General features: G+C 42.5%; 1 protein-coding gene across 1 annotated transcript in view; it reads right to left on the bottom strand.

The window, feature by feature from the left end:
• Positions 1–26,003, bottom strand: part of POLR1B (RNA polymerase I subunit B) — a 294,522-nt gene that overhangs the window by 175,517 nt on the left and 93,002 nt on the right. Inside the window, exons 3-4 of the mRNA XM_069235071.1 lie at positions 20,612–20,758; positions 7,993–8,125 (exon numbers count right to left, since the gene is read on the bottom strand). Of these exons, the coding sequence (XP_069091172.1) occupies positions 7,993–8,125; positions 20,612–20,758 (280 nt within the window). The remainder of the gene's footprint in view (positions 1–7,992; positions 8,126–20,611; positions 20,759–26,003) is intronic.

Below are 26,003 nucleotides of genomic sequence, written 5' to 3'. Positions count from 1 at the left end.
AATTGACTGCTCTGTTAAAAAAATCTCTGGATAAGGCAATTTCTTCAGCCCTTCAGCCTTTAGCCACATGTCTAGATGAGCTTTCTGGGCCTGTAATCTCCCCCCCCACCCCGGGATTTTACTTCCTCCCCTTCTGATCATTCTAGCACCCTGGCCAAACTGTCCCAGCCCCCTCTCCCCGAACATACGTTTCCATGTTGCCCCTAAAAAGTCTATCCCTCTAGTCTCAGCCCCTCCTTCAAAGTCTGAGTCTGATTCCTCAGGTTCTCAGGAATCCCGTAAGACTCGTAAACGATCCAGAAAACGCAAACATTCCTCCTCCCCTCCCATTCCATTCCATTCCTACCCTTTTCACCTTAGAACCCTCTGATATTATCCATCTCTGTTCCTCTGATTGGACTCTGGCAGCGTCAGTGGCTGAATACATGCAACTGCATATCAGGAAAGCATTTGAGAAAGAGGTGAGATCCAGATTAAAATCGGAATGCCCCAGTCCTGATCTACCTCATAAAGCTTCTGTTACCCCTGAAATCGATGCCACCATGGTGACTTTCCTAAAGAAGTACAACTAAGACCTTCAGAAGGGTACTGATAGGTCACTGCTGGCTTGTCAAGACAAGCTTCTGGATGTTTCTGGCCTGCATCCGTTCACCCTGAGGTGCTGGCCGGATGGAGACAATGTGCTATCTGTTTCTTGGGCAATGTGAACTGTGCCCTGGCCTCCAAAAGATGTAAATCTGTCCTACTTCGTACGGACCCTCAACTTGTTGAATTGGCGCCTGCTGAACCGGGTCCCTACAAGAGAGACAGTTATTTGGTGATCGCTTGATCGCTTTGTAAAAGACATTGCTAAATTCATGAGTACTTTCACTTCGCTAGACAAGTCACAATCCTCCATCAAAAGCATGTTCAGCCACCTTTTTGGAAGGGCAGGTCATTTTAGAGGATGCCCGACTGACCGGGGTTTTCAACAAAGTCCTTCGAGGGGATCCTATTCTAGGCGCAGAGGCTATACTCAAGATCCAACACAAGAGGGCTTCTACCCGTCCAGAGCTAGAAGTGCAAAAGTCCGCAATTTCCGGGGCTCTGGCAGAGGTAATCGAGCCCTTGAACACTTCCCCGCAGGTAATGAAACCTTCTTTTCCTTCTCTTCCTTTGGGGAGCAGATTCAAGCATTTCATTCACAATTTGGTGAACATTTCCTCAGGGTGTTAAACACAGTTCAGGGTTACGCTATAGTTACCTGCTACCCCTCTTCAACAAAATCTCCCTCCCCCCTCTTCTCCTTTTTTCCCCTACAAGACAGCTCCTTTATTGACTGAAATTCAAGAACTGCTAGCAAGCATATCGCCCTGACCTGTCATCACTCAAATGGATTCTGCAGCAATGTTTTTCTAGTGCAGAAGAAAGGAGGCAGCCAGAGGTTGGTCCTCAACCTCTGAAATTTCAACCCTTTTGTGGTTTACCACAATTTCAAGATGGAAGGTATCTACCTGTTCGGAGATCTCCTTCAGGAGAGAGATTAGATGGTCCGCTTCGATCTGAAGGATGCATATTTGACAGTCCCTTTTGCTCCTTCACACAGAAAGTTTCTGCAATTCTGGTGGAGAGACAAATGGTACAAATATCTGACTCTCCCATTTGGCCTATCGTCAGCCCCATGGGTTTTCACCAAACTTTTGAAACCAGTGGTGGAACATCTGTTAGGGCGAGGGATTCACATGTTCATTTACCTCAACAAAATGATTCTTTTGGCACAAGACCAAGCTGTTCTGCTAAAACATCTGTCGTGGACGGTATCCTTGTTGCAAAATCAGGGCTTTAGGATCAATCTAAAAAATATCTGCCATGCTCCCTTCCCAACAAATTGAATTTTTGGGGTTTCAAGTAGACTGTCAAGGCCCAACTGCTTCTTTCCCGCAGAAAATGAAGTAGATCAAGAGAGAGCTGAAGGCAACTGTCGAATCAGACAGTCTCTGAGATCCCTGGCTCAGATTGTGGGGTCACTGGCTTCCTCGATTCAGGCAGCAGTCCCAGGGCCGTTACATTACAGGGCTTTACATGGATTAAAGATTCATGATCTTTAACAGGGTTTTGCTACGATCATCTGATTTCCTTATTTCTTGAAGCCCCGGAGGCGCTCCATTTGGGGCTCTCCCTCATGTAAGCCCGGCGCGGCAGAGCCATCTTCGGAGCCTCTCCGGAGGTGGTGATAAAATCCAATGCCAACCAGTGGGTCTGGGGAGCGAGATGCAGGTGTTTTTTAATAGGTCAGTGGTCATCTGAGGAATTACAGCTCTATATCATTTGCCTGGAACTTTTAGCGGTCTCCTTCGCAATCATGTCCCTCTCTCCTATCAAGAGCAACTGTTGCATCCTTTTGAGGATGGACAATGTGTCAGCGATTCGTTACACCAACCGTCTGGGAGGGACCAAGTCACGCCTGTTGGCACCATTGCCATGGAGTTCTGGCACTTTTGCTTGTCACAAAATATTATGGTGGTGGTGGAATTCCTTCCGGGGAAGGACAACCTTGTGGCAGATTGGAACTCTCGGTTCCTGATGGACTCCAGCGACTGGAAACTCTATGAATTTGTCTTCCTGAAGATTGTTTCTCCTTGGTCCTTGCCGTACACATCTGTTTGCATCTCGTCTCAACTACCAACTTCCAAGTTTTTACTTTTGGAGACCAGATCAGTTGGCCCCTGCAACGGACGCCTTTCTGCAAGACTGGTCGAGTCAGATGAATTCGGTCTTTCCTCAGTTTCCCATGATTCCCAGGGTGTCGGCGAGGCGTCAATCAGCATCATTTATTCTTATCACTCCAGTGATAAAGTCTCTACCATGTTTCCCCTCCCTTCTGGAGTTGCCCATAGCTCTTCCCATCCTCCTCACGGTTTTTCCCCATCTTCTCCTGGATCCAGTGGGCTCCACCCATCCTCTTCTATTAGTGGGCTGTCTAACCCTCATGGCTTGGAAGGTATCGGGAGACATGGCCAAGTGCAGGGCATTTCGTCTGCAGCTGCTGCTTTTACACATCAAGCATGGGTTCCATCCACCCGCAAAAGATATTCTTTGGCATGGAGAAAATGGGTGGGTAGTTGCCTTCGAGGGGGGTGTATCCCGTGGGAATCCGAACTCAAATACATTCTAAACTTTCTATTGGAGTGTGCTGAATCTGGTTTATGTTACAGTTCAGTAAATAATTTCAGATCAGCTATTTCTGCAGGAAATAAGTGGATCGATGGTAAACCTGTAGGTCAACGTCCATTGGTATGTAAATTGCTTAAAGGTATTAGGTTGGCCAATCGACCCAAACCGCGCTATTCACAATTGTGGGATGTGAATGTAGTATTATCTTTCTTGAATTCGTGGCCTGACAACTACTTGCTATCTATGAAACAACTGTCAGCGAAACTGACCATGTTAGGTCTAATTTCATGCCACAGAGTTTCGGATGTGAGGGCTTTAGATTTAGCAGGTAGGTTGTTTTCTCCTACAAGAGTTTATTTTCTCATTTCCAGAAACACTAAATGTATGTCTTCTGACATTGGTTACCCTGCTTTTCAACACAGTGATAAGCTCTGTGTTGTTAAATGTTTGAAGGTGTATAAAGAACGTATGGCTTGTCAGGAGTGATCCTTTGGGTCCTCTTCTGATTGTGATTCAGAAACCTTTTCGGCCAGTGTCTGCTGCTACATTGTCCCGTTGGGTCATGTTGGAAGCGGGCATTGATGTTTCTGTTTATGGTGCACATTCCACCAAGGGAGCTATGACTTCAAAAGCTTTCATCTTGGGTTGGAAGATATTCTTTGTGCGACCGATTGGTCTAATGATACAATGTTTAAACTGTTATATTATAACCCAATTTTCATGTTTTCTCTTTGGTTGTTGATCAGCTTTGAACCAGCATAATCAAAGCCTCCGATCCGGACATAGAATACAAAATATTTTAGCTTTGAGTCAAGAATTTTAGATTCTATTAAGGACAGAGAGGCGAGGATTAACCCACCCGTTGGGAAAGTGTTCTTGCAGATTTTAATAGAGCTCGTATTGCATTGATTGTTATGGTTTATTTTGCCCTCCCTTGATTTAGCCTTTTGGGGCTGTATTGGAACTCATATTTTCTTTCTTTTTAGGAAATGATCCTAAACAGACGTAATACTATGTGGATTCCTGTTCTCTGTTGATCGCAGAAGTCGGTTGATAGTTCGTCTGGATTTGAAGACCCCATTGGTTTCTTGGTTGGATCCCTTCTTTTTTGAGAGCCATGTTTGAACTGTTTTGCAAAGAAAGAGGAAGTCAGATGGTGTCTCTCTATTTTGTAGACTGTGTGGGGCTCCTATTGGTGGGTCATATGAGAGGCGTAGTTCAAAGCCTCTGGTTTATAGTGTGTTTTCTGTTTTTTTTATTGGCTGCTGTTTTGGAGTAGTAAAGATTGAAAAGCATAATCCTCGCCTGTGTGTACTTAATAGAATCTAAAATTCTTGACATAAAGCTAGAAACTTTTGTATCCTTTAACTGATCTTGTGACTGAGACCACTGTCGAGATAAACATTCCTGTAACAGACCTGTGTAGTCGTGCATGGGGCACTATGGCAATACAGGAGGCAATCATCCCTAAGAGACGCATGGCTGCCCTCACTGTGAATTGTTGATTTGCCTAAAATTGAGGTAATAGTTTTTGAAACTTGTGTAGTATTGGGATAGTCTAATCCTATTTGTGTGTTTAGAATAGCCCTAGATATGGCTGAACCTGTAGAGAGTGCAGGTGAGACTTGGTAACAATTATGGAGAATGCCAACCGGTGAAGCAGATCTGTTTTAACCTGAGTCTGTTGTTGATACTGTTAAGGAGTGGTGGCTTTGATAAGCCAATTGCGCAGGTATGGAAATAAGTGGACTTTTTGTCTGAATAGATGGGCTACCACTACTGCTAGGCACTTGGTGAATACCCAGGATACAGCAGTCACTCTGAAAGAGAGATCTTTGAACTGATAATGTTTGCCTCCCACCACAAACCTGAGATATTTGCGATGTGCTGGATGTACAGGTACGTGAAAATAGGCATCCCTTAGGTCTAGTGTAGCCATAAAGTCGCCCCTGTTGGAGAAGTGGGATCAAACCCTTCAAGGTGACCATGTGGAAGTGTTTTGACAGATGTACTCGTCTAGGGGCCAGAGTTCTAGGATTTCAATAAGGATCTGTCCCTTTTGGCTATTAGGAAGTATAAACAGTATACCCACAAGTCACAGTGTTTTGGAGGGATGGTTTCAGTAGCTCCTTCGAGAAGAGCTTGGACTTCCTGTTTCAGCAGTGTTTGATGTTCCAGTGATAGCCTGTGAGTGTTAGCTGGACTGTTGGGAAGTGTCGTAGTGAGCTCCAGACAATAGGCATGTTGGATAATGGCTAACTTCCACTGGTCTGATGTAACTGTTTGCTATGTGGGTAAAAAAAAAACCAGTAATCGACCTCAGAGAGGTGTTATATCGTCAGGGTGCAAAAGAGGAAAGTCATAGTTTAGTGGTGGGTGTTGCTCCGCATGGGGAGGCACCCTTACTTCTACCTTTGGCATTGCTACCTCGGTTGGAGCCAAAGCAGTAGCCCCTTGAGTAGGTATGTTGGCTCTGATGACATTGGTAGGAGATGGAGGTGTTGAAGGATGCTGTCTCCGACTCTCCACTATAGCCAGGACAGCAAAAGGAGCCCTGGGGAGTAGGTGTTTGAAGGGGCCCCCGTTGCCTTCACTGTCTCTGTATCTTTTTTTATTTTTTCCAGTGTGGCATCTACTCAGGGACCAGAAAGATAGCATGTTCTTTGTCAAAGGGCATGTTAAGGTTTTTAAACCAGAGATCTGTAGCCATGCATGGTGTCCGAGTAAAATGTTGGTATTGATACCTCTAGCTGTGGTGTCATCCGCGATTAATGTGCAACGCATAGATGTGTTGAAGATAAGCTTACTTCCTGCCACAATTTAGTATCTGTATTGTTTATGTTCATCCAGGAGATATTAGAGGAGAGCCTCCATTTCATCCCAGTGGGCACAATCGTAACCGACCAGAAGGTCCTGTGAGTTTGGTGATGCGCCAATGATTGGCAACTTGCGCTGCAACCCTTTTCCCTGCAGCATCAATACGTTTGCTCTCCTGATCAAGAGATGGGTAATCTCCACCTGCTTGAATGCTGGCACGTTTGCAAGCAGTGGCAGTGACGAGGGAGTCTAGTGGCTACTGCCCCCTGATGTAGATGAGGAGGGCATATATTTGTTTATTTGAGCGTTATCACCCTAACCCCAATAGGATTTTTTAATATTTCCGCTGTGTCGGAGCCTGCCTTTTAACAAAGGGAGATAATCTGTGGCCTTATGAGTGGTGGAGATGGTATCAAAGAGGAAGCCCTCTTAAAATGGCTTAAAACGTTGTGGAACACTACAGCTCTAGCTATAACCTCCTGATAAGATGTTGCATCATCAGGAAGGGAGAGACAGGAAGGACATAAATACGGATCTGTGTCCACTAAAGGATCGGTTCGGCACTGAGCAGAAGGGCAGGGCATCTGAACTGGTTGATTGGTGCCGACCATTGGCAGAGGCAGAGGGCCTGTGTGTGTGGATCCAGAGGGGCAATGTGTTGTTTTCCAAGGATCAACATGTTGTAGAGGGACACGGTGTACCATACTCACATACTGTTGAGCCGGTGTAGGGTCCTCCATCTCCAAACTGACCTTGAGATCGGAGCCGTAACTGCCATCGAAGGAAAACGTCCTTCATCTGCAGCAGACTACTGAGGGTGCCCCTCCTCTTCTTCAGCATGCTCATGAACAAAGATGTCTGGAGTGTTCTCAATGTTTCTAAGCAACATTACAAGGCAACTCACTTGATGGTCCTGAAGGGTTTTCTTTGAGCGGAAGGATACAGAGGCTCTCCAATCCCCTTCACTGAGTTCTGGTGACTAATCAGACCCCTGTACAGTCATTTGCTGGCTTCGCTTTGGCACACCAAATACAGCACCTTCGAGTAATTTCACTCTCACAACCAATGCATGTCAATTTTACCTGGTCGTTTCATTCATTATACTCTCGCATATACTCAGAAGGGCTTCTAGCATTCATTAGAAACAAGTTATAGTAATTTCATTCCTTGCCAGGCACTGCAAGACAATATATCCTCTATTAGTTAGTTAACATAGTAATTTACAGCTTTAGTAGGAACAAAGGGAGATATTTCAAGGATGCTCTAGAAAAAGTACCCTACATAAATGGGTGGTTGAGCGCTAACTGGAAGCAAACATGAGCAAGTAGTAAAATCTGGAACTCAAAAACCCACCATGCAAAGGAAAAGGAGAATTTGCAAAAGCTTTATTGGGGGAGAATTAAATAGGGAAGTGGGGTTGTTGTAAACTGGATGTTAATGGGTGTTTTATGACTCCCTTTAAAAGATTAGTGGATTAAGTAGGGAGACTTGAAGGACAGGAATACATTTTTTTTTTTTTTTAACATGGTCACAATTCCATGCGAACTAACATTGCAAAGCTGCATAGATAAGCAAGAACGGAAAATAATTGTGAAGGAGTTCAAAGTTATAATATGTGACAATGCATATAAGAACTGATCTTCACCTTTGGTACATATAAAGTTACTTATTCCCCTCAATATAGTAGCATTTGACTTTCTCATGACAGCCTCAGACGAAGGGAAACAAAATGGTTGGTGATACAAAATTCCTTTTGATGTTTTATATATAACTTATGCATAATACAAATAGCACCCTACATTTGTCAGGAGCTGTTTGGGATACAGGATTACAAGATCAACATGTTTATTTGTCTTAATTACTTATGAAGAAACTCTACTATTTAATGCAGCATGCAAATATCAGTTTCTATCTAAAAAAAAAAAAAATCTATTAAATCCAGAAATTAAGCATATTTTTAAACTTCCTTTCAATGTTCAAAATTATTATTAGCATCGGTTTTATTTAATATTTAAGTCTTACCATACTGGGTGTAACCTGGTCCACGATTTTTCCATTTTGGCCTCACCATCGCAACAGGGAAGTTTCTCCTAGGCATGATCAGCATTCGGATAACTTTTTCAATTCCGTTGATTATAAAATATCCACCCATTTCCTAACAGGGAGACATATTGCTTCATTTATTGAAAGCACTCCACAAAAAAAAACACTAAACCAATACTCAAGGGCAGTTACGCTGATGGGTTTTATGTTGAAATACATAACTTAGAGCTACAGAGACCTTTGGGCATTAGAATTTAACAGAAGTGTACTCCTTCACAAACATGACTGATATCTCTTCCTCCTTATTCCAAGTCCATTATATCCAAATGCACTTGTTACAAAGCAATCATGATTTCAGTCACTTTGTAGCCAGCAAACTCTACATCAGGGCCTTTGTCTTATTTTAATCCCTGTCGCAAATTACATGCATGACCAATTTCAGAACACAAGGTTTCCAGCATCTTTCTCGGTCTACCAACAATGCAACCCAACTTACATGGATGCTTGAAACTCAATACATGGGAGAAGGCGCGGAAGTAGTAAAAAGGTCAAAGTAGAGCAATTAATGATTATAACGGTTACACTGTGTGCGGATGAGTGATGCTAAGCTACTGACACTACTGCTATTTACAGCAGATTTGTTTTTGGATATTTTTTTTTTTTTATACTGTAGCCTGGATTTTTTGTGGACATTTTGATTCAGGGTGCATTTCTGAAGATGGCTAAAAAAAGACAAGAAATAGAAAATATGCCCAACCATCCAACACTTATATGAGGGGCTTGAAATGCATGCACAACGCTCAATAAGGCAAACTATCCTAGTTCATTGGAAGGAGCCTGCCACTCCTGAGACACTGGACTCTGGCTGTTCTTAATTAGATAAATACAGTTATCACGGTTCTGTAGAGAAGGAGGACACAGAGTTAAACTGGATTTATTACACCAGAGAGTGCGGTACATTGCTACCAGGGTTAATGCTAAATAGGCAGGATTGGCTTCTTCGAGGAGAGTGTTAACATTATTGGATCAAATGCAAGGACACTTTGTTCCGATTTTATGGTGGCTCTGGAGAGGGTGGAAAACCAGGAAGGGAAAAAAAAAAAGGAGGTGAAATCAAGTTCAAATGTTGGGGTTCCTGAGAAAGAGGACACTGGACCGATGGAAATATTTATGAACAGTTCATTTGGATATCCTTCTCTACTACGTTGCTCTCTAAGGTATCTATTATTGAAAGGAACACACAGATAACTTGGTTTCCCACCAGTTCATGTGGCAGGTACAAGTCAGTGCCAGCTTACTGCCAGAAATCTCAACTACTGGGACTAAGATACCTTGCTGAAAACTGCCCAAACCTGCCCAGGAAGCTGAGGATATGCAAAAGGAGTACTCTCTTATCACTAATCAGTGTTTACCTTTACTTCAAAATTGTTGTGCAGGCAGCTATTAAAGGTTTGAAACAATGAGAGCTAAAGACATTAAATATGCTGTACTCAACCATGTCACGCTATACACATCATCCATGCCCAATGAGCTCATTTTTATGGGCGAGCACAAAGTGATCCGTCCATTCAGTAATCTCTCTTTGGGCTTGAAACCACGCCCATGCCGTGTCAATCACTTACATTGGTTCGTGGGCTTGCCTTTTAAAATCTGCTTGCTTTCATTTGCGAAAAGCATGCATATGTCATGCCTTTTCCGGTGTTTAGCCCACCTACACAGCACCGGTAAAGTAACAAAAACATACGAGGCTCGATGTTTTCAGCCTGGAGTCCGAACTACTTGATCTATTTATTTTCCACGCAGCACGATTGCGCTGTATTTTACATAGCGCGATCGCGCTGCGTTTTTTTTTTTGTTTTGCTTTACAACGCTAATAGCTCTAACTCGAACAAATGCAAGACCCGTTGCATTGAAAATGCTTGTTTCATTGGCTTCTACTGCGGTCAAGCATTTACGGAGAGAAAGTTCCGTACTCGCGGAGTCAAGGTGCTCTCCTGCTTGAAAGTAGTGGTGGAGTCCCACTTTAACTGTAGCCACCTTGCACGTTTACCTCAGGTTTGCTACACTGCTACTGTCTGGGAGGCCAACTTGCTTTAACTTGTGGCAATGCAACTGTTGCAGTGATGCTGGCTTCTTGAGTGTTTTACAGTACCAAACGTTAGAGATCAAGGTTCTGCCGCCTGTTCTGTATTTAACTTTTATCAAGAGCTTAGCTCCTTTTGACTGATATTTGTGGAGGCAATGAAATGCAGCCGCCTGTTCATGTGTTGTACTTGTCATGTTTTAATCTCAGCTGACTCCTTAGGGTGACCACCCGTCCGTAAATTTCACGGACTGTCCATAATTTCACCCTGCTGTCCGATGTCCGTGATGAAAGCTTTAACGGACGGCATTTGTCCGTAATTTTAGGCTTGCACCTAAAGGGCAACGGGGGCAGGGCGAAATTACGGGCAGAAGGGTTTCCCCAGTCTGGGCTGGAAGGCAGGGGGGTCTCCTGTTTTCTGAGGGAGGGAGGGGCAGACAGATAAGAAAAGGCCTTCTTGCCAGGGGGTCTCCTTCCCTAAAGACATGCAAATGTGTGTAACTGGTAAATCTGCAAATACAAAGGGGCTTGAAAACCTGCATTGACTTTACTAAAAGGAGCCAGTTGAAGTTTTCTGGTGGCAAAGATATTTCTTTCAGAGAGTATTGTAATGGTGTTCCAAGGTGAGCTGTGGAGTGTGTGGTTTTAATGGTGTTATAACATTTTTTTAGCACTAGGTATAAACTGTATATTATTCAAATCTGTATTTGAGAAGCGTTTTTTTTTTATTTAACCGAAATGTATTTGCACATTGTGTAGCAGCCTTTATTATGATGTCATTGTATTTTTTACAGTTCTTTCAGGTACTTCGGTACCTCATAGTACTAACAAACATTGGCAAAGCAATGGTCTCATCTACGAAAGAGTTATTGGCTTTGCTAGTGTGTTTTAGCCATTAGCCATGTTATGCACCAGAGTAGCTGCTGTTCAGCATGGCTTAAAGCTAGTGGCATAGTGGTGTGGAGTGGAGTAGCATAGGAGCAATGGCGTAGAGCCCAGTGGTGCAAAGTACAGTGCAGTGGGGTACAGTGCAGTTGTTTAGAGTGCGTTAGCGTAGAGTGCAGTGGTGTGGAGTGGCGTGGGACAGAGTAGAGTGGCATAGAGTGCAGTGAAGTAGAGTGGCATACAATAGAGTGGCAGAGAGAGCAGTAGTGTAGAGTGGTGCAGTGGCATAGATTGCAGAGTAGACTCACGTTGCAGGGAGTGCAGTGGTGTAGTGTAGAGTGGTGCAGAGTAGGGCAAAGTACTGTAGAGTGTAGTGATGCAGAGTAGAGTGGCATAGAGTGCAGTGGCATAGAATGCAGTAGTACATAGTACATTGGTGTATAGTACGGTGGTGGAGAGTGCAACACTGCAGAGTAGAGTGTCAGTGCAGTGATGTTTTGTGGAGTAGAGTGGCACAAAGCAGTGGCGTAGAGTACAGTGGTACAGAGTAGAGGGCAGTGGCGTGCAGTTGTTTAGAGTGCATTGGTGCAGAGTGGAGTAGAGTGGCATACAATAGAGTAGCAGAGAGTGCAGTAATGCAGAGTGGTTCAGTGTCAGAGTGCAGAGTAGACTCATGTGGCATAGAGTGTAGTGGTGTAGAGTGGTGCAGAGTGAAGTATTGTAGAGTGGTGTAGAGTATAGTGCCTAGAGTGCAGTGGCATAGAGTAGAGTGGTGTAGAGTGCAGAGTTGTAGAGTGTCAGTGCAGTGGTGTAGAGTGGTACAGAGAACAGTGGCATAGAGTACAATGGTGCAGAGTAAAGGGCAGTGCAGTTGTTTAGAGTACACTGGTGTAGAGTGCAGTTGCATAGAGTGGCATTGGGCAGAGTAGAGTGGCATAGAATGCAGTGGAATAGAGTATATTGGTGCAAAATGCAGTAGTACAGAGCAGAGTGGTGTAGAGTATAGTGGCGGCCAGAGCAGTGTTGCAGAGTGTCAGCTTGCAGTGGTGTAGAATGCATTGAACTAGAGTGCAGTGGTCAGAGTGGTATAGAGTACAGTGGCGTAGAATAGATTGTTTCAGAGTAGAGTGCAGTTGCATAGAGTGGAGAGGTGCAGGGTAGGGTGCAGTGGCATAGAATGCAGTGGCACAGAGTGCAGTGGCATAAAGTAGATTATTTCACAGTAGAGTGAGGTGGCTTAGAGTGGAGAAGTGCAGGTTAGAGTGGAGTTGCATAAAGTGGCATAGAGTGTGATGGCATAGAGTAAAGTAGTGTAGAGTGCCGTGGCATAGAGTGCAGAGGTGCAGAGTAGATTAGAATGATGTACTGTGTATTGATGTAGAGTGCAGGGGCATAGAGTTGAGTGTTAAAGAGTAAAGTGCATTAGCATAGAGTGTATTAGCTTAGAGTGCAGTGGCGTACAGTGCAGCGTTGCAGAGTGGCAGAGAGTGGAGTTGTGTGGATTAGATTTGTGATGCCTAGACTGGAGTGGTATGGCGTGCAGACGAGCAGAGCGCATTGGTGTAGAGAGGCGTAAAGTGCAGTGGCTTAGAGTAGAGTAATACAGAGTAGAGTAGAGAGGCATTGTGTGAAGTAGCATAGAGAGCAGTGGCATAATGTGGAGTGGTTCCGAATGGAGAAGAGTGCAGTGGCATGGAGTGGCGTAAAGTGGAGTGATATAGAGTAGGCTGCAGTGGTGTGGAGTGGTGCAGAGCAGAGTGGAGTGGAGCCTGCATGGTGTGGTAACACACTGCCATTACAGACAAAACATTTTTGATTGAAATGACCATTACATTTGCACAGATATACAGTTTTTCAAATCAAACTATATTGTGCAGAGACAATGATGTGTGGAAATTGCATCACCTAATTCAATGATTTGTTTTAAGCATGTAAAGGTATTTGTTTCCAGCACAGTTCAGAATTAACAAAAATGTACTTGATTTGTACTTCTAATTCTGATATATTCTGAAGTCTATTTAAATGTTGTCATGTGATAGAAAAAACTCTTTCCTAACCCCAGTATCCAGCAAGATTGTCGCATAAATCCTCTCACTTTGAAGTCAGAGAAAGGAAAGTAAACACTAAGTTCCCACCGAAGACAGAGCCTGACATTTGACTTTGTTCTTTGAATGCACAGCAAATATGATAAGATAAGAACAAGATTTACAGGCCTGTTTACAGAAAGGGAGCACTCGGCAGGATACTGTAAATAAGGTTTTGGCAAGGGAAGGGAGGAATTCAAGCTGCATAGCCTAAAACAAATAAAGCCAGCAAATTGAAAGCAACAAATTGTGAGTTACAAACCACAAGGCCAATGGCAAGCAACGGGCAGAATGCATTCACAAGGAAGCACTATGAATTTACTTAAAGTGACAGCTGTGGGATACTTTGTGGGGAAAGTCCAGTATTTTAGTCCATATCTTGCAGAGGTTTGGTACATCAATCACCCAGGTAGTATGACAAGAAGACCTGGAGTGGTTTCCATGTTGCAGGATAGGTCTGTACACCCATTCAATCAGTTTGCCACCATTTCCTATGGTGCAGAGCTTCTGGCACACCTCTTGTAGGGTTAGTGCTAGGTAGCAGACATGAAATAGGGCATTTAATGATTATTTAAGGTGGTTGTAAGTAAGGAGTTGACCGGGGTGAAGATGGTAGTCTGCCACAAGGGTTTGGAAATTTAGTAGCTCACTGTTCAGAAACAAAGTCCCCAATTTTAAGACACCTGCAACATACCACTGATGGAGTTGCTCTGAGTGCAGCCATCCTGTGCGAGTGGGAAGGCTTAGCAAAGGTAGTGCAGGAGCATAAGGGTTTCTTTGCGTCAGTGAGTTTACAGGTTCTGACAAGGCAAGAGAAAGCCATGCATGATAACCCCGGATTGTGAACCATAGAATGGTCAGTAGGAAACGATGAGCAGTGCATTAAGCCTTCCTTAAAAGTCTTTACTGGTAAACCCCATCTCATGCAGGGAGGTGGGCAGAAAGCCAGTGAGCCACCCATTGGACATCTGCAGCTGAATAAAAGCATTCTAAGTCCAGAAGATCTAATCCACCCGCAGTCACAGTTAGCTTTAGAGTGGAAAGAGCTCCCGATGGCGCCGCAGCGACCAAATCAGATGTGTGGCCTGTCTGAAGAAGGAATGAAGGACGAGCAGGGGAAGGTTTGCAAAATAATACTATCATTGGGGTAGCACACCATCTTCGCTAGTGCCACATGGCCTCTACAGAAAGCAGAAGAGAAGACCAAAAAGCAAACTGGGCTTGGAGGGAACGTTCGCTCTGCCGAGATTTTCATCCTGGAAATCAGTGTAAGAATGGTAGATATTAATCATTAGGTATTGAAAGGTAACTGGTTCCCAGTTCAATCTGAGATCTAATTGTGTATGAAGGCGAAAACAGTGCCATATGTTAAAGAAACACTAATTACATTTTAAAATTTGTAAATTTTGTTTGTGCAATTTACATCCCAAATATTTTGAAGGTTCTATGTGTACTTGACACTTAGGGATAACCCAGATCTCTAGTTTGGCTTTTGCTCAATTTCAAAACCATATAAAGACATGGACTAAGCAGGCAATTGCCTTGCACAACCTTGCAAGGGGTCTGGCCCCTGCTCACCCTTCACAAGCACTAACAGCGAACCATTGCACCAGAAGAGTTTGCCAAGGTGGATGGGTGTTGATTGTTCAACCACTTGACAGTGCCCCTTCTGTTTCACTCCTGTGTGCAGACAACTCCCCAGGTACCCAATACCTTCAAATAGTCTTGGTGGACCCACCTTGTCTGATTTTAGGAATTGTCCCACCTTGTTCTTCTCTTCTTTATTTGTCCAGTTGTTAGCAACAACCCTTTGAATTACTTGCTGTGGATCTCCCATTTGATCTCGATTTCATCCTACTCTTTTATTATCTTTGATTGGTAGTCCGGGCTCCCATTTCTGAGATAAATGTAGAGTCCCAAACATACACTCTAGTGCAGTGAGACTACAGACAAGTTATGGCTACATCACATCCTGTCATTAGGTGTGAGACTGTCACCCACACCATCTGCCCAGCCTCTTTAAAAAAAATTAGGTTGAAAGTCCATGGGCGGTTGGGGTAAGCCAGATGTTTTTGCTCAATTTGTTTAAACTAGCATAAGGTTAATTACCTTAATGTTTCCCAAACTGTTTGCCAGGGGTTTTGAAATGTTCAGAAACATAATCAAAATGTTGCTGTTACTTTCTCTTCAGGAAAGATCGGGTAGATTTGGGTAGGGGTGATGGCCTTGCCGTGAAGGGCATTATTTACTACTGAACAAAGATGTAATGTGACACCTGAATGTAGCACACCAGGAGGCAATCACAAAAGGTCCATAGTGAATAAATAGTGCTATGTTAAAAAAGAGTAAATAAATGCACTGACAACATAATGAGGCATGGCCTCTCTTGTGTGTGTCTGTAAAACTGACGTTTGTTCTTGAATTTGTGTCCTGAATTTTGACCCTTTGTCCTGAATTTTTGTCCTGAATTTTGACCCTTTATCCTGAATTTTTTACAGTCCTGTCCAGAATTTGCCTCCGTGCCAGGTGGTCACCCTAGGCTTGACATCATCACCCCCACCTTTGGATTATTTGCCTGTGCTGCTTCCCGCTTTCGTTCTCAGCGTTGCAAACACTGCTGAATAAGATTTCAGCTCCTTCTCCTCCCTGAAATATGGAGTAATTGGGCAGCATTAGATGATGCACGCTGGCTTCATATTCTCACTATCCCTTGGGGGGCTCAGCTGGCAGGTAAATTCTGTAGCAGGTTGGCGGTTACTTCGTGTATCTTTTATGATGATGCAGGTGTCCTGCTGCCAAATGTACACTTTATGTGGCAGTGCACAGGAGGCTCACACATCTGGCTCCTGTCGTACTAGAAGTGGGAGGAGGGCCGCCTCTTTTCCAGTAAACTCTAAATGTTTATCAAAAAAGCCATCATGAAAAGTATGTTCTATTTTGAAGTAGTTCCGATAGTTTATAAGAATCACATGAATTGAACATTTGCTCCGATTTCACACCTTCTTGACACCTCTAACCATTTACAACCAAACAAGCAAATATGCCCTGTGGAAAATCAGGAAGTCTATACCTCCCTCAGTTTGAGTTTAGAACTACAAGCGCACATCTGCCTTGACAGATGTAAAAAAAAAAAATAGAAAGACACATTTTCAAACACACTATGAATTGTATCGCAAAAGAGATGAACACTTGGTATTGAATAAAGTGACAATGATAATCTTTGTTAAATTCTATAACCAAGTAAGGGAGATGGCCAGATTTCTGCAGCCTGCTAGACTCCATATACTACTACCATAAACTGAGAGATATTCTGCAGACTAAAAACTGTAATCCACAACGACATCCACATTCTCTCACAAAATAAAGTAAGAACGTGGACAAATATAACACTATCAACATAACTGTAAACAGAAACCTATTTCTAGTTTGACATCTAATCCACATGGATTAGAAAGTTTTAGGGCAACATAAATGTTAACTTGTTTTGTAAAACCATAGCGTAGTCTCAGCGTTTCTGCTTGCAGCAATTAATTGGCATTACCATTAGCCAACTTAATAGTTTTCTGTTGTTCGTTGAAGGATGACAATTTTAGAGGGCAACACTAGGAAACAAATTTATATTCCGCAGTTCACCACGAAACATCCGCTGTAAGCATTTAGCTCACTGAGCTATCTTTCATCCTTAACAGACTGTCTGCCTTTGTGGTTCTCCCACACAACAAAAAGCATAACAGTGTTCACATACTAAGGTATTATACTCCGTCAGCACACTTCCAAGAGTCAACAAAAGAGGAGATTAGTAGAATGCATTTTGAGAAATGTATGAAAAGGAGAAAGCACCCAGCAGTCTGATTCTGCTAGGGCTTACACAAGAGCCACCAACCCCAGATGTGAGGTAGAGCCAATGCTATGATGGGGTTTCTCGAGAAGGTTATGAAGTGCTTGCCATATGTAGCATTCTTCTTGCCTCAGGGAATTGGGAAAATAGCAGTTTAGAAATATAGTAGAAGAGTGGGCACATGATATAAGAAAATACATGTGACAAATGGGTATGAAGCAGACAGGTGACGTCTTAAGCACCATTACGTCTCGCCCACTTGAGGCACACGATTCTATTTTAAGCTCAGTGATTTGATAAGGATGTACCATTTGTATACCAGGACGACTATTTGAAATGCAATAGGTCTCACATTTGCTCGAGTTAGAGCTATTGGCTTTGTAAATTCATAACTGGACTTTTCTTGCCACATAAATTGGTCAACCCTCCCTCATAATTTCACCTTTTCCTGCCATATAATTCCAGTATTCCTGCATGTAGCTAAAGTACTTCCATTTATCTTCTTCCTCAATCTGCAGCAAAAAATGGAAATGTTGCCATTTAGCATCCTAATTTAAATCTGCCATGATAAAATCAATACAATACCACTTTCACCACCCCACCATTAGAGTTGCTGGCTGGCTAACACAATTCCCCCCCAAAAAAGACATGATGCAGCCACAGAGAAGAAATAAACTAGAAGGATCACCCAAACATATCAACAGTGTTCAAATAGTCATAGTGCAATAAGGATGTTAAATTGGCCTGAATCATTGTCATAACTGTAATAAGGAGAGATTATTAAACATGTACAATTACATAAACCTTTATCAGAAGTAAACTTTTGGCATTAGACTGTAATGCTCAAAGCAGCCCCTAGAGGGCACCATAACAAAAATACCATTTGCAAGAAACATGGTCATGAAAACATATCATTAGCCCCTAGAGGGCCTAACCCCATGAAAAAAATAGGAGAAAGTAATGCAGTGTAACTATATAGTCAGCACCAAGAAGGTGTTTTTAGGGCTTTCAGGCCTACTGCAATTATTTTACAAACAAGGCATTTTAAAACAAACTTCTCCCAGCTATAAAACAAATGTTCTAGCCATGAGAAAGGTTAAAAGATACTGAATGGTGGGAGGGATTATTATTTTGGGGTGGAGTGTGGGGAACTAGACATGATGTATATAGAAAGAGCGTTTTGAAGGTGGTCCCATAATCCCATTATGGAGTGAGGTTCCCGAGTGCAGGGAATATTGTAATATCTACTCGAGCTTTCATTTTAAGGATTTCGGTTTTACATAAAGCATTCACCAATTTCAAGTGTTTTAAGGAGAGAGCCACACAAAATGAATCTGATTAGGTAACTGTGAACACTGTGACCAGCGCTCCTATATCGCCAATCGAGTTCACGCTATTGTGCCGGTTGGCGCTGCGAGCGTCACGGCCGCCATGCAGCAAAAAGGGGAGACAAATGAAAAAAAATAGTTCGCCCATGCTGAAGTATATCTGCAATCGTGCAATAATCCATGTAACTGGGGCAGTCTGCAAGGACGACAAAAATAGTAAATGCAGGACAAACGTAAAGCAGAAGCCAATGACATTAAGTGATTTTTTAAAGAAAAGCCCAGGAACAAATTAAAGTGATCGATGTGAGATAGGCCTGGTTAAGAGCCCACAATACTTACAAGTCAAAGCGTTTGCGCGCTCGTCCTAAAAACAAGTACAAGCATATGCAATGCAATAGGTCTTGTATTTGTGAGAGCTATAGCTATTGGCTCTGTAAATGACAATGTCTTTTACCTATGTGTTTTGGTTTGGAATGTAGTGGATGTATGAACAGAGACGCCGCTGCAGCACTGTCTGGAGGACTTAGAATTGAGGAGTTACCGATGGACCAGAGAAGTAGCTGCAGCACTGTCTCGGGACCAGGAATATGTAATTCTCTCAGAGACAGCTGCAGCACTGCCTAGAGGATTTAGAATGGAGGAGTTACTGACCGGACCACAGAAGCAGCTAGCAGCACTGCCTGGAGGACTAAGAATGAGGAATTACCACTGAGGCCAGAGAAGCAGCTGCAGCACTCTCTAGAGGACACAGCATGAGAAATTACCACGGCGACCAGAGCAGCAGCTAGCAGCATTGCCTAGAGGACCTAAAACAAGGAATTACTAACAGACCAGAGAAGCAGCTTGCAGCACTGCCTATAGGATTAAGAACGAGGATTTACCACTGGGACCAGAGAAGCAGCTGCAGCAGTGTCTAGAAGACTTAGAATGAGGCATTACTACCAGGACCAGAGAAGCAGCTGCAGCAGTGTCTATAGGACTAAGAATGAGGAACTACCACTGGGACCAGAGAAGCAGCTACAGCACTATTTAGAGGATTTTAGAATGAGTAAGAGTGTGTGTGTGTGTGTGTGTGTGTGTGTGTGTGTGTGTGTGTGTGTGTGTGTGTGTGTGTGTGTGTGTGTGTGTGTGTGTGTGTGTGTGTGTGTGTGTGTGTGTGTGTGTGTGTGTGTGTGTGTGTGTGTGTGTGTGTGTGTGTGTGTGTGTGTGTGTGTGTGTGTGTGTGTGTGTGTGTGTGTGTGTGTGTGTGTGTGTGTGTGTGTGTGTGTGTGTGTGTGTGTGTGTGTGTGTGTGTGTGTGTGTGTGTTCCGAAGGGTGCAAAACACGTACACAAAGCCAAATATTTCTAAAACAGCAATGGAAGGAAAAGTGGTTTGGAAAACATCAAGTAAGTGTACCTGAGCAGAGGCACAAGAACAAATGAAACCCAAAACCTTTGGTGCCTTTCTAAACACTGTTTTCACTGGTGTGTTGATAACATAATTCTACTGGCAAACAAAAGAACACTAAGGGTGCAATGCCCAGACTGGGAGGTGGAGGAGGGGTCATCACATGCTCTACCAGGAGGAAGTGTGAACATAGTGTGATGGCCAACAAAGATGTTCTTAGTGAAATCGCTTAGGAGGGAACTAAGCAGACAAAGGAGAGATATTTAGAAAAATGCACCAATAGAAAGGAAGCACTTAAGACAAGCACAATAAAGAACAAATGGCAATAGTAGGAGTGGATAAAGCCCATAAACAAAATACAGCATGTCTTGAAGACAGCGCATGCGCGCTGCATTGGCTCGACGTAAAAACTAGGCAGCATCAGTATAACATTATGCCAGAAGTCAATTTGGAACGTGACAGAAGGCCAAAGTAACAACAGACTGACCCTAGTTAGTATTAAGAATGGTTAAAATGGAAAACCTGCAGCATATGTTACGTGTAAAATGTGGAAAGCTTTTTAATTGTTTATTAGTTTTATATAGCACTATCTACACCCAGAGGGTAAGGGAGCGGTTTGTCGTAGAATAAACTGCCATTTACAAAACAACAAATTGCCAGTTACAGGCTATGACAGATAAACCGCATTAAATGTGAAAGCAAATGGAGAAAAAAAAAAAAAAAGGAGCACACAAATGCATGACACAAAGAACATGATGTTGAAGACAATAACATAGTTTTACTATTACAGGTAAAATACTGGTGATTTTTGTAACATTTTCTAGCCTATGGTTTGAATCTTTACATAACTTGTCTCTTGACATCAGCTTTGTTGGAATATCAACTTTTAACCCAAACTTATTGTTTTATTAGGGACTCCTTGTCACATCACAGTTCAAAAGGTACAAGCTACATTAAATGTGGGGATAGCGAATATTTATTTTTGCTCTTACCTCTTCCTCCTCATGATGTTCGATAAGAGCCTTAGGAGAAAGGCCATAAAGATTGCAGAGTTTTGACTTTACCATGATTGGAACAAAACCTAAGGGCTGCTTAATTATTCCACGAGGCATACCATTCACAGACCAGCTGACGTCAGCCTGAAGAAAGAAAGAACTTTTAAATGAATAGAATGACATGGTTTACTGTGGCTACATGAAAAATACAGGTCAAGAGAGACAACAATTATTGTGTCATGAATATGATATGGTTGTGTAAAAAAAAAAACGTAAAATCGTCACTTCTTAGAGCATTAGAAATTAAATCAAAATTAAAATCAGTTAAGTTAAATTAGTCTACTAGAGTGGAAACTTCGAAATGTTTGTAAATTCTTAATGAGAAAAACGGTCAAACTAATTTCTTTGCTTTGGCTACCTTGATTTCTTTTTTTGCATTACCAAAGAGGTTAAACATACTTTGTAAAATCATCCTCTGCAAGTTAGCCACCATATTTTTAAGGCATGATTTCTAGTATCTCGCTATAGAGGGATTGTCGCAAAGAACACACCAACCCCTCACTTTACATTTCATTGACAAAGTAGCCTGATTGCCAGCAACAGTGCCAGCGTTTAATCACACTAGAATAAAACCTTACAATTCTGATGCATTCCGGGAGAAACTGAATCAGCCTCAAATGGTTTATTTCTCAAGACAGGAGCTGAAAATAATTTTCACAAAGACTTGGGAAGAGTACATGTGGAAGTATTAGGGCCAAGGGGTGGTAGATACCATGTATGGTGGTTCTCCAGAAGACACTCATAAGATCAAATGTTGAGCAAAGGCAATACACAACATCATGATGTTAAAGCAAAAAAACACTTAAGTCCCCTGAAGTAAGCACATCTGCAAAAGAAAAACTGTGATAAATAAGTGTGATACATCAATCCAGCCAGGAGTCAATGCCATTGACAGAACTGCCAGTTCTAAACTCAAGCACTTTACAAAGCGTGTTCCCAAAGAAGGAACTTCACACACTGAACTGTCTTTCACCTGTTGTGTTCTGACAACGGGCAAAACCAATGATTATCTGAATGAAGCTTGAAATCAAAAAATATGATTAGAGTGTTAATTTTTCCATCAAGTTAATTAATAAAATGTCAGCAATAAACTTGAGGGCTTTTAACTGGGTCCATCCAAAATGATTCAGGTGGCACAATTCACTCACAAAAAGAAGCACCTTTCCATAGATGGTTTGAGGACCGACTAAAATATGCATTAGTGCAGTATATGAATAGATTAGGTATGTAAAAGTAAAATGCAAGGGATTCTGTAATCACTGTATAGAAGCCTGTCTCTACTTTCTTCATAATACATGGGATTCTGTAATCCCTGTATAAATGCAGGTCTCTAATTTCTTTGTAATAGGTGACCAGTGACACACTTAGTCACCGATTATTAAGAAAAGAACGCCAGAATTCAACTATTTGAAGTTATTGCAGTCGAGTTTTGATGTCACAATGCCTGCAGCCAAAGCCAGCAGCTGAGGTGAAAGACTGGTCAGGTCACGAAGGGTAACAAACAGCAGTTTAAAGCAAAAAAAACGTTGCTTTTCTTCTGCTCGATTTCAAAAGCTTACAATGACAAGCAGAGAGAATGTGGTTATTTTTTGCACTCCTTAAATAGAGAAAAGCTAGAATCTTTCTGCATGTTTCTACACAGTGTAAGAAAATTGATATGGCAAGGTTGGGGCCTTATCGTGCAGTACACTCACATTTCTCCTCTTGGGTCCAGTCAGAGTTATTTATTCAACCTTCAGCTCAACCCCTTTGGTAGCTATGACATAGAACAGCTAGGCTTACCACAGTAACATTGATTAATGACTTTAACAGCACCAAACAACGAAATAAGAATGTTAAACACAAAAGAGACATTACTACAATTGCCATCAACCATCAAATAGAGCATATTTTTATGAATTTCTAGAGTCCCTCATGACTAAAATCAATTTGAGGGTTCTGAGATATGAATTTTTAAAGCACTTAAAAACTTCAGCATCAATCGCAAACAAGCATCGGCGCATCAAAACTTTGCAAACTTTGTAAATGTTTGAAACACTAAGTTCTGTGACTGACCCGGGTTGGGTGACCACATCCGACAGGATAGAGGACTAGGAGTTTAAAAAACAAAAAAACAAAAAAATACCTCTGGACAATTACCTGCCCACCAGAGCATTTTTAAGCGACTTTCAAACTTTTCAGAGCAACTGCCATTGACTTCTTTGGAGTGGTCCTGTTGTTGAAAGATGCAGGCCTAAGGATGCTCTGAGGATCCTCCAGATATTGTGCGGTCCACGCAGGTGAAGCCTGGTCGAGTCCTCGGTCCACAGATCTTAGGGTCACACTAAGTCCTCTATACAGAGGTCAAAGGGCTGATGATGCAGACCTTTCATCCTTGCACCACAGCAGTTCCGGTGCAAACTGTTGGTGGGGGCTTGTGTCCCTTAGGTTGGACAAATCCAGTCACTACCAACATCTATAGGTCTAGCAGACCTGTATGCAATTTATGGGCATTTCCAAATTTTCAGTCGAAGTGCCCGGCATCCGGTAGCAGCAAACCGCAGCAGAGGCTAATAGGAATGCAGTTTGGGCTCTTCCAAGTTTAATTTCCCCAGTGCCATTCTTTGAGGTCAGCCAGCTGACCTTTGGAGTATCTGCTTTGGATTGGAGCCAGGAATCAATCCCCTTCCCCCAAGCATGGCACACAGAACAGGTCCAAACTCCACTAGCCAGCAGGTGAAGTCACTTCGGTGATGCATCCTCTCTTTGTGCACTTCAAACGGGTGCACGGTGGTCTTCTTCTCGTCCTTGGTCCAAATCAAGCAAGTAATAAAGTCATGCCTTCCAGGGATGCCCATTATTTCCAAATAAAGTGGCCCCAGGGGACAACACAGTCATTAGCCAATGGGCTCATAGGTCCCCCTCCTATCAGGTGACAATTCCGGTGATGTGTGGCATCTACCCCAGAGTGCATCTTGCACACCACAATGAACATGGCTGGAGTCTTCCTCGAGTGTGAGGACCTTGGCACCCCACTCCTGGGGGTGTGGCTACCATGGGCAGCCCCCCACAGAAAATTGGTTCTGAAACCGGATTTCCCTTCCTTCGCCCTGGCTCTACCCTGTCTAGGGGAAATAAAAGGTTTCCTGCAAAGGAATGTGGTCATAGCAGCCCTTCAAAGGCGGAATCAACCTTTGATCCTTTGCCTCTTATGCTAACACCCTTTGCAGCCCATCCTGTGGGTGAGAGGGAGGTCACACAGTTCCTGTGAGGCAACAGTCTGTTTTTGGCCTGAGGGTTGTTCACACATCCACCCAGGTGGGCAGAAACCTATCTCAGTCTCTGTGACGTTGTAAAGTCACTCGACTAGCTAGGTCAACGTATGCCAACTTTCGCAAAAGTGGCCAGCATTAAACTGGACATAAATATAAACTTTATCACTGAGTCACATTTAATGTCATCTTTAATTTGACATCTACATGAAATAATAAGGTAGCTTCTGTCAGAAGTTAGAGGCATTAAAGTGCCAACTGTTAACTCTACAATTACCTTGTAAGGCTACTTAACTATCCTCAGCAAACACCTACAATTCAGAGCTTTGCTGTATAGACATATCAGAAAATACATGTCTATGTTAACACTGTACAGCTCCTTGCCATAGAGCTTCAAAGGCCTGCCTTAGAGGAGACTTACATATATAGTTAAAGGACTTGTGGACTTTGACATTAGTGGTAATAGCAAAGTTGTGTGTTCAGTGCATGCACAGCCTCTTCAGTCTGCAATGGCAGCTGAAAGTTGTGTCTTCACTTTGTCACACTCCGAGTGGGACAACCACAGAGGCAGCTTTGTGTGAACAGCCAGCCTTACGTGCCCTTGGTACCTGTGTACCATATACTAGGAACGTATAAGTAAGTCAGCATGTGCCAATTGAGGGTACCCAATTGAACATACCATTTTGAAAGGGGATGAACACTGTCACTGAGGTCTGGGCAGCAGGGCTCAGTGCACTCTCAAAGTCGAAAACCACCAGCTAGTAGTGTACAAAATGTAAAAAGTCAAGGGAAACCTGCAAAAAGCCTGTTTACTTACATCAAGCAACTTCAGCTTTTAATTTTTTTTTTTTTAACGGATTTGTATTGAACAGTGTTTAATACCTCTTTGCAACAAATATCTAACAGCTCCTTGATGTGTTTAATTTTGCACTAAAGGTTTTTTTTTTTTCTTCAGGTTTGTAAACATAATGGTTCTTTCATATGAAGGAGCTATGAACCAAGGTTTTAATTGGGTTGTGGGAAAGTTAATTGGTGGGACCGTGTATTATATGGGATAAGGTATCCCCTGCTGTACATGACAAACCTCAGTATTTAGCCTTGTTCCTTTATATGCTTATGGAACTCCTTTGTGACTTGCAATATCATTATAATGTATGAAAGGGGGTATTTTATCCCTTATATAAACTGCGACTTGTAACACACCCAGTCACAGATTATTACAGAAATAACACCATAACAACTATAATAACTTATTACAGTTGTGCTCTGACGTCACAATGGCTTCTGCCAGAGCCAGCAGTCGAGGGAAAGGCAAGTCAGGACATGGAGCATAAGTAAAGCAGCTGTTTATAGAACGAAAACAAAACAACTTTTCTTTCTTCTCTGTTTTTCTAGCTGTACAGTGACCGTCACAAAGAAGATTTTCATGACAACATGTTTATTTTGTGCGCTCCTTAGGTTATAGGATAGTTAGAATGTTTGATTGTTTTTAAAGCACTTAAAAAAAAAAAACTGACATTAAAATATCTTTTTGCAACAAACACCAAGCAGCTTTTTTGATGAGTTTAATTTTGCACTAGAGATTCTATTCTTAGTTTTCATGTTTTCAAACATGCTCTCTCTTTCAGATGAAAGAGTTATGCAACAAGGATTTAAATGGTTAATGCAAAAGGTGATGGTGTGACCATGTCTTGTAAGGAATAAAGTGCCCTCTGCTGGATGGGGTCATTTACCTATTTGGTCCCCAAACTATGGAATGTATTGCTTCTTGAGTTAAGGCACTGGAAGAGGAACCTACGTTTAGGTAGTTGTTTAATGCTTGGTATTCCCACAATAATCCTGACTTACTAAATCTATAACATTAATACATTACATTGATGATCTCTATACATTCTCCATGCATTCTCTCACCTAGTGCTGGGAAGCCTTAGGGTTGCCAAGCATTTTATAAATGCATCAACAAACATAAAGCTGCGTCGCAGCAAAGGCCTAACAGCTCAAGCAAGTTGATCACGTTATATCTTTAACTTTTCTCAAGAGCGTTTTGGCAAAAGCAGATTCGCCTCCTACAGAATCAA

The sequence above is a fragment of the Pleurodeles waltl genome, chromosome 5 (assembly GCF_031143425.1).
Source record: "Pleurodeles waltl isolate 20211129_DDA chromosome 5, aPleWal1.hap1.20221129, whole genome shotgun sequence".
In the NCBI taxonomy this organism is placed as follows: Eukaryota; Metazoa; Chordata; class Amphibia; order Caudata; family Salamandridae; genus Pleurodeles; species Pleurodeles waltl.
Note: the sequence above shows the minus strand (reverse complement) of the source record. Positions and strands in the feature narration are given on the sequence as shown.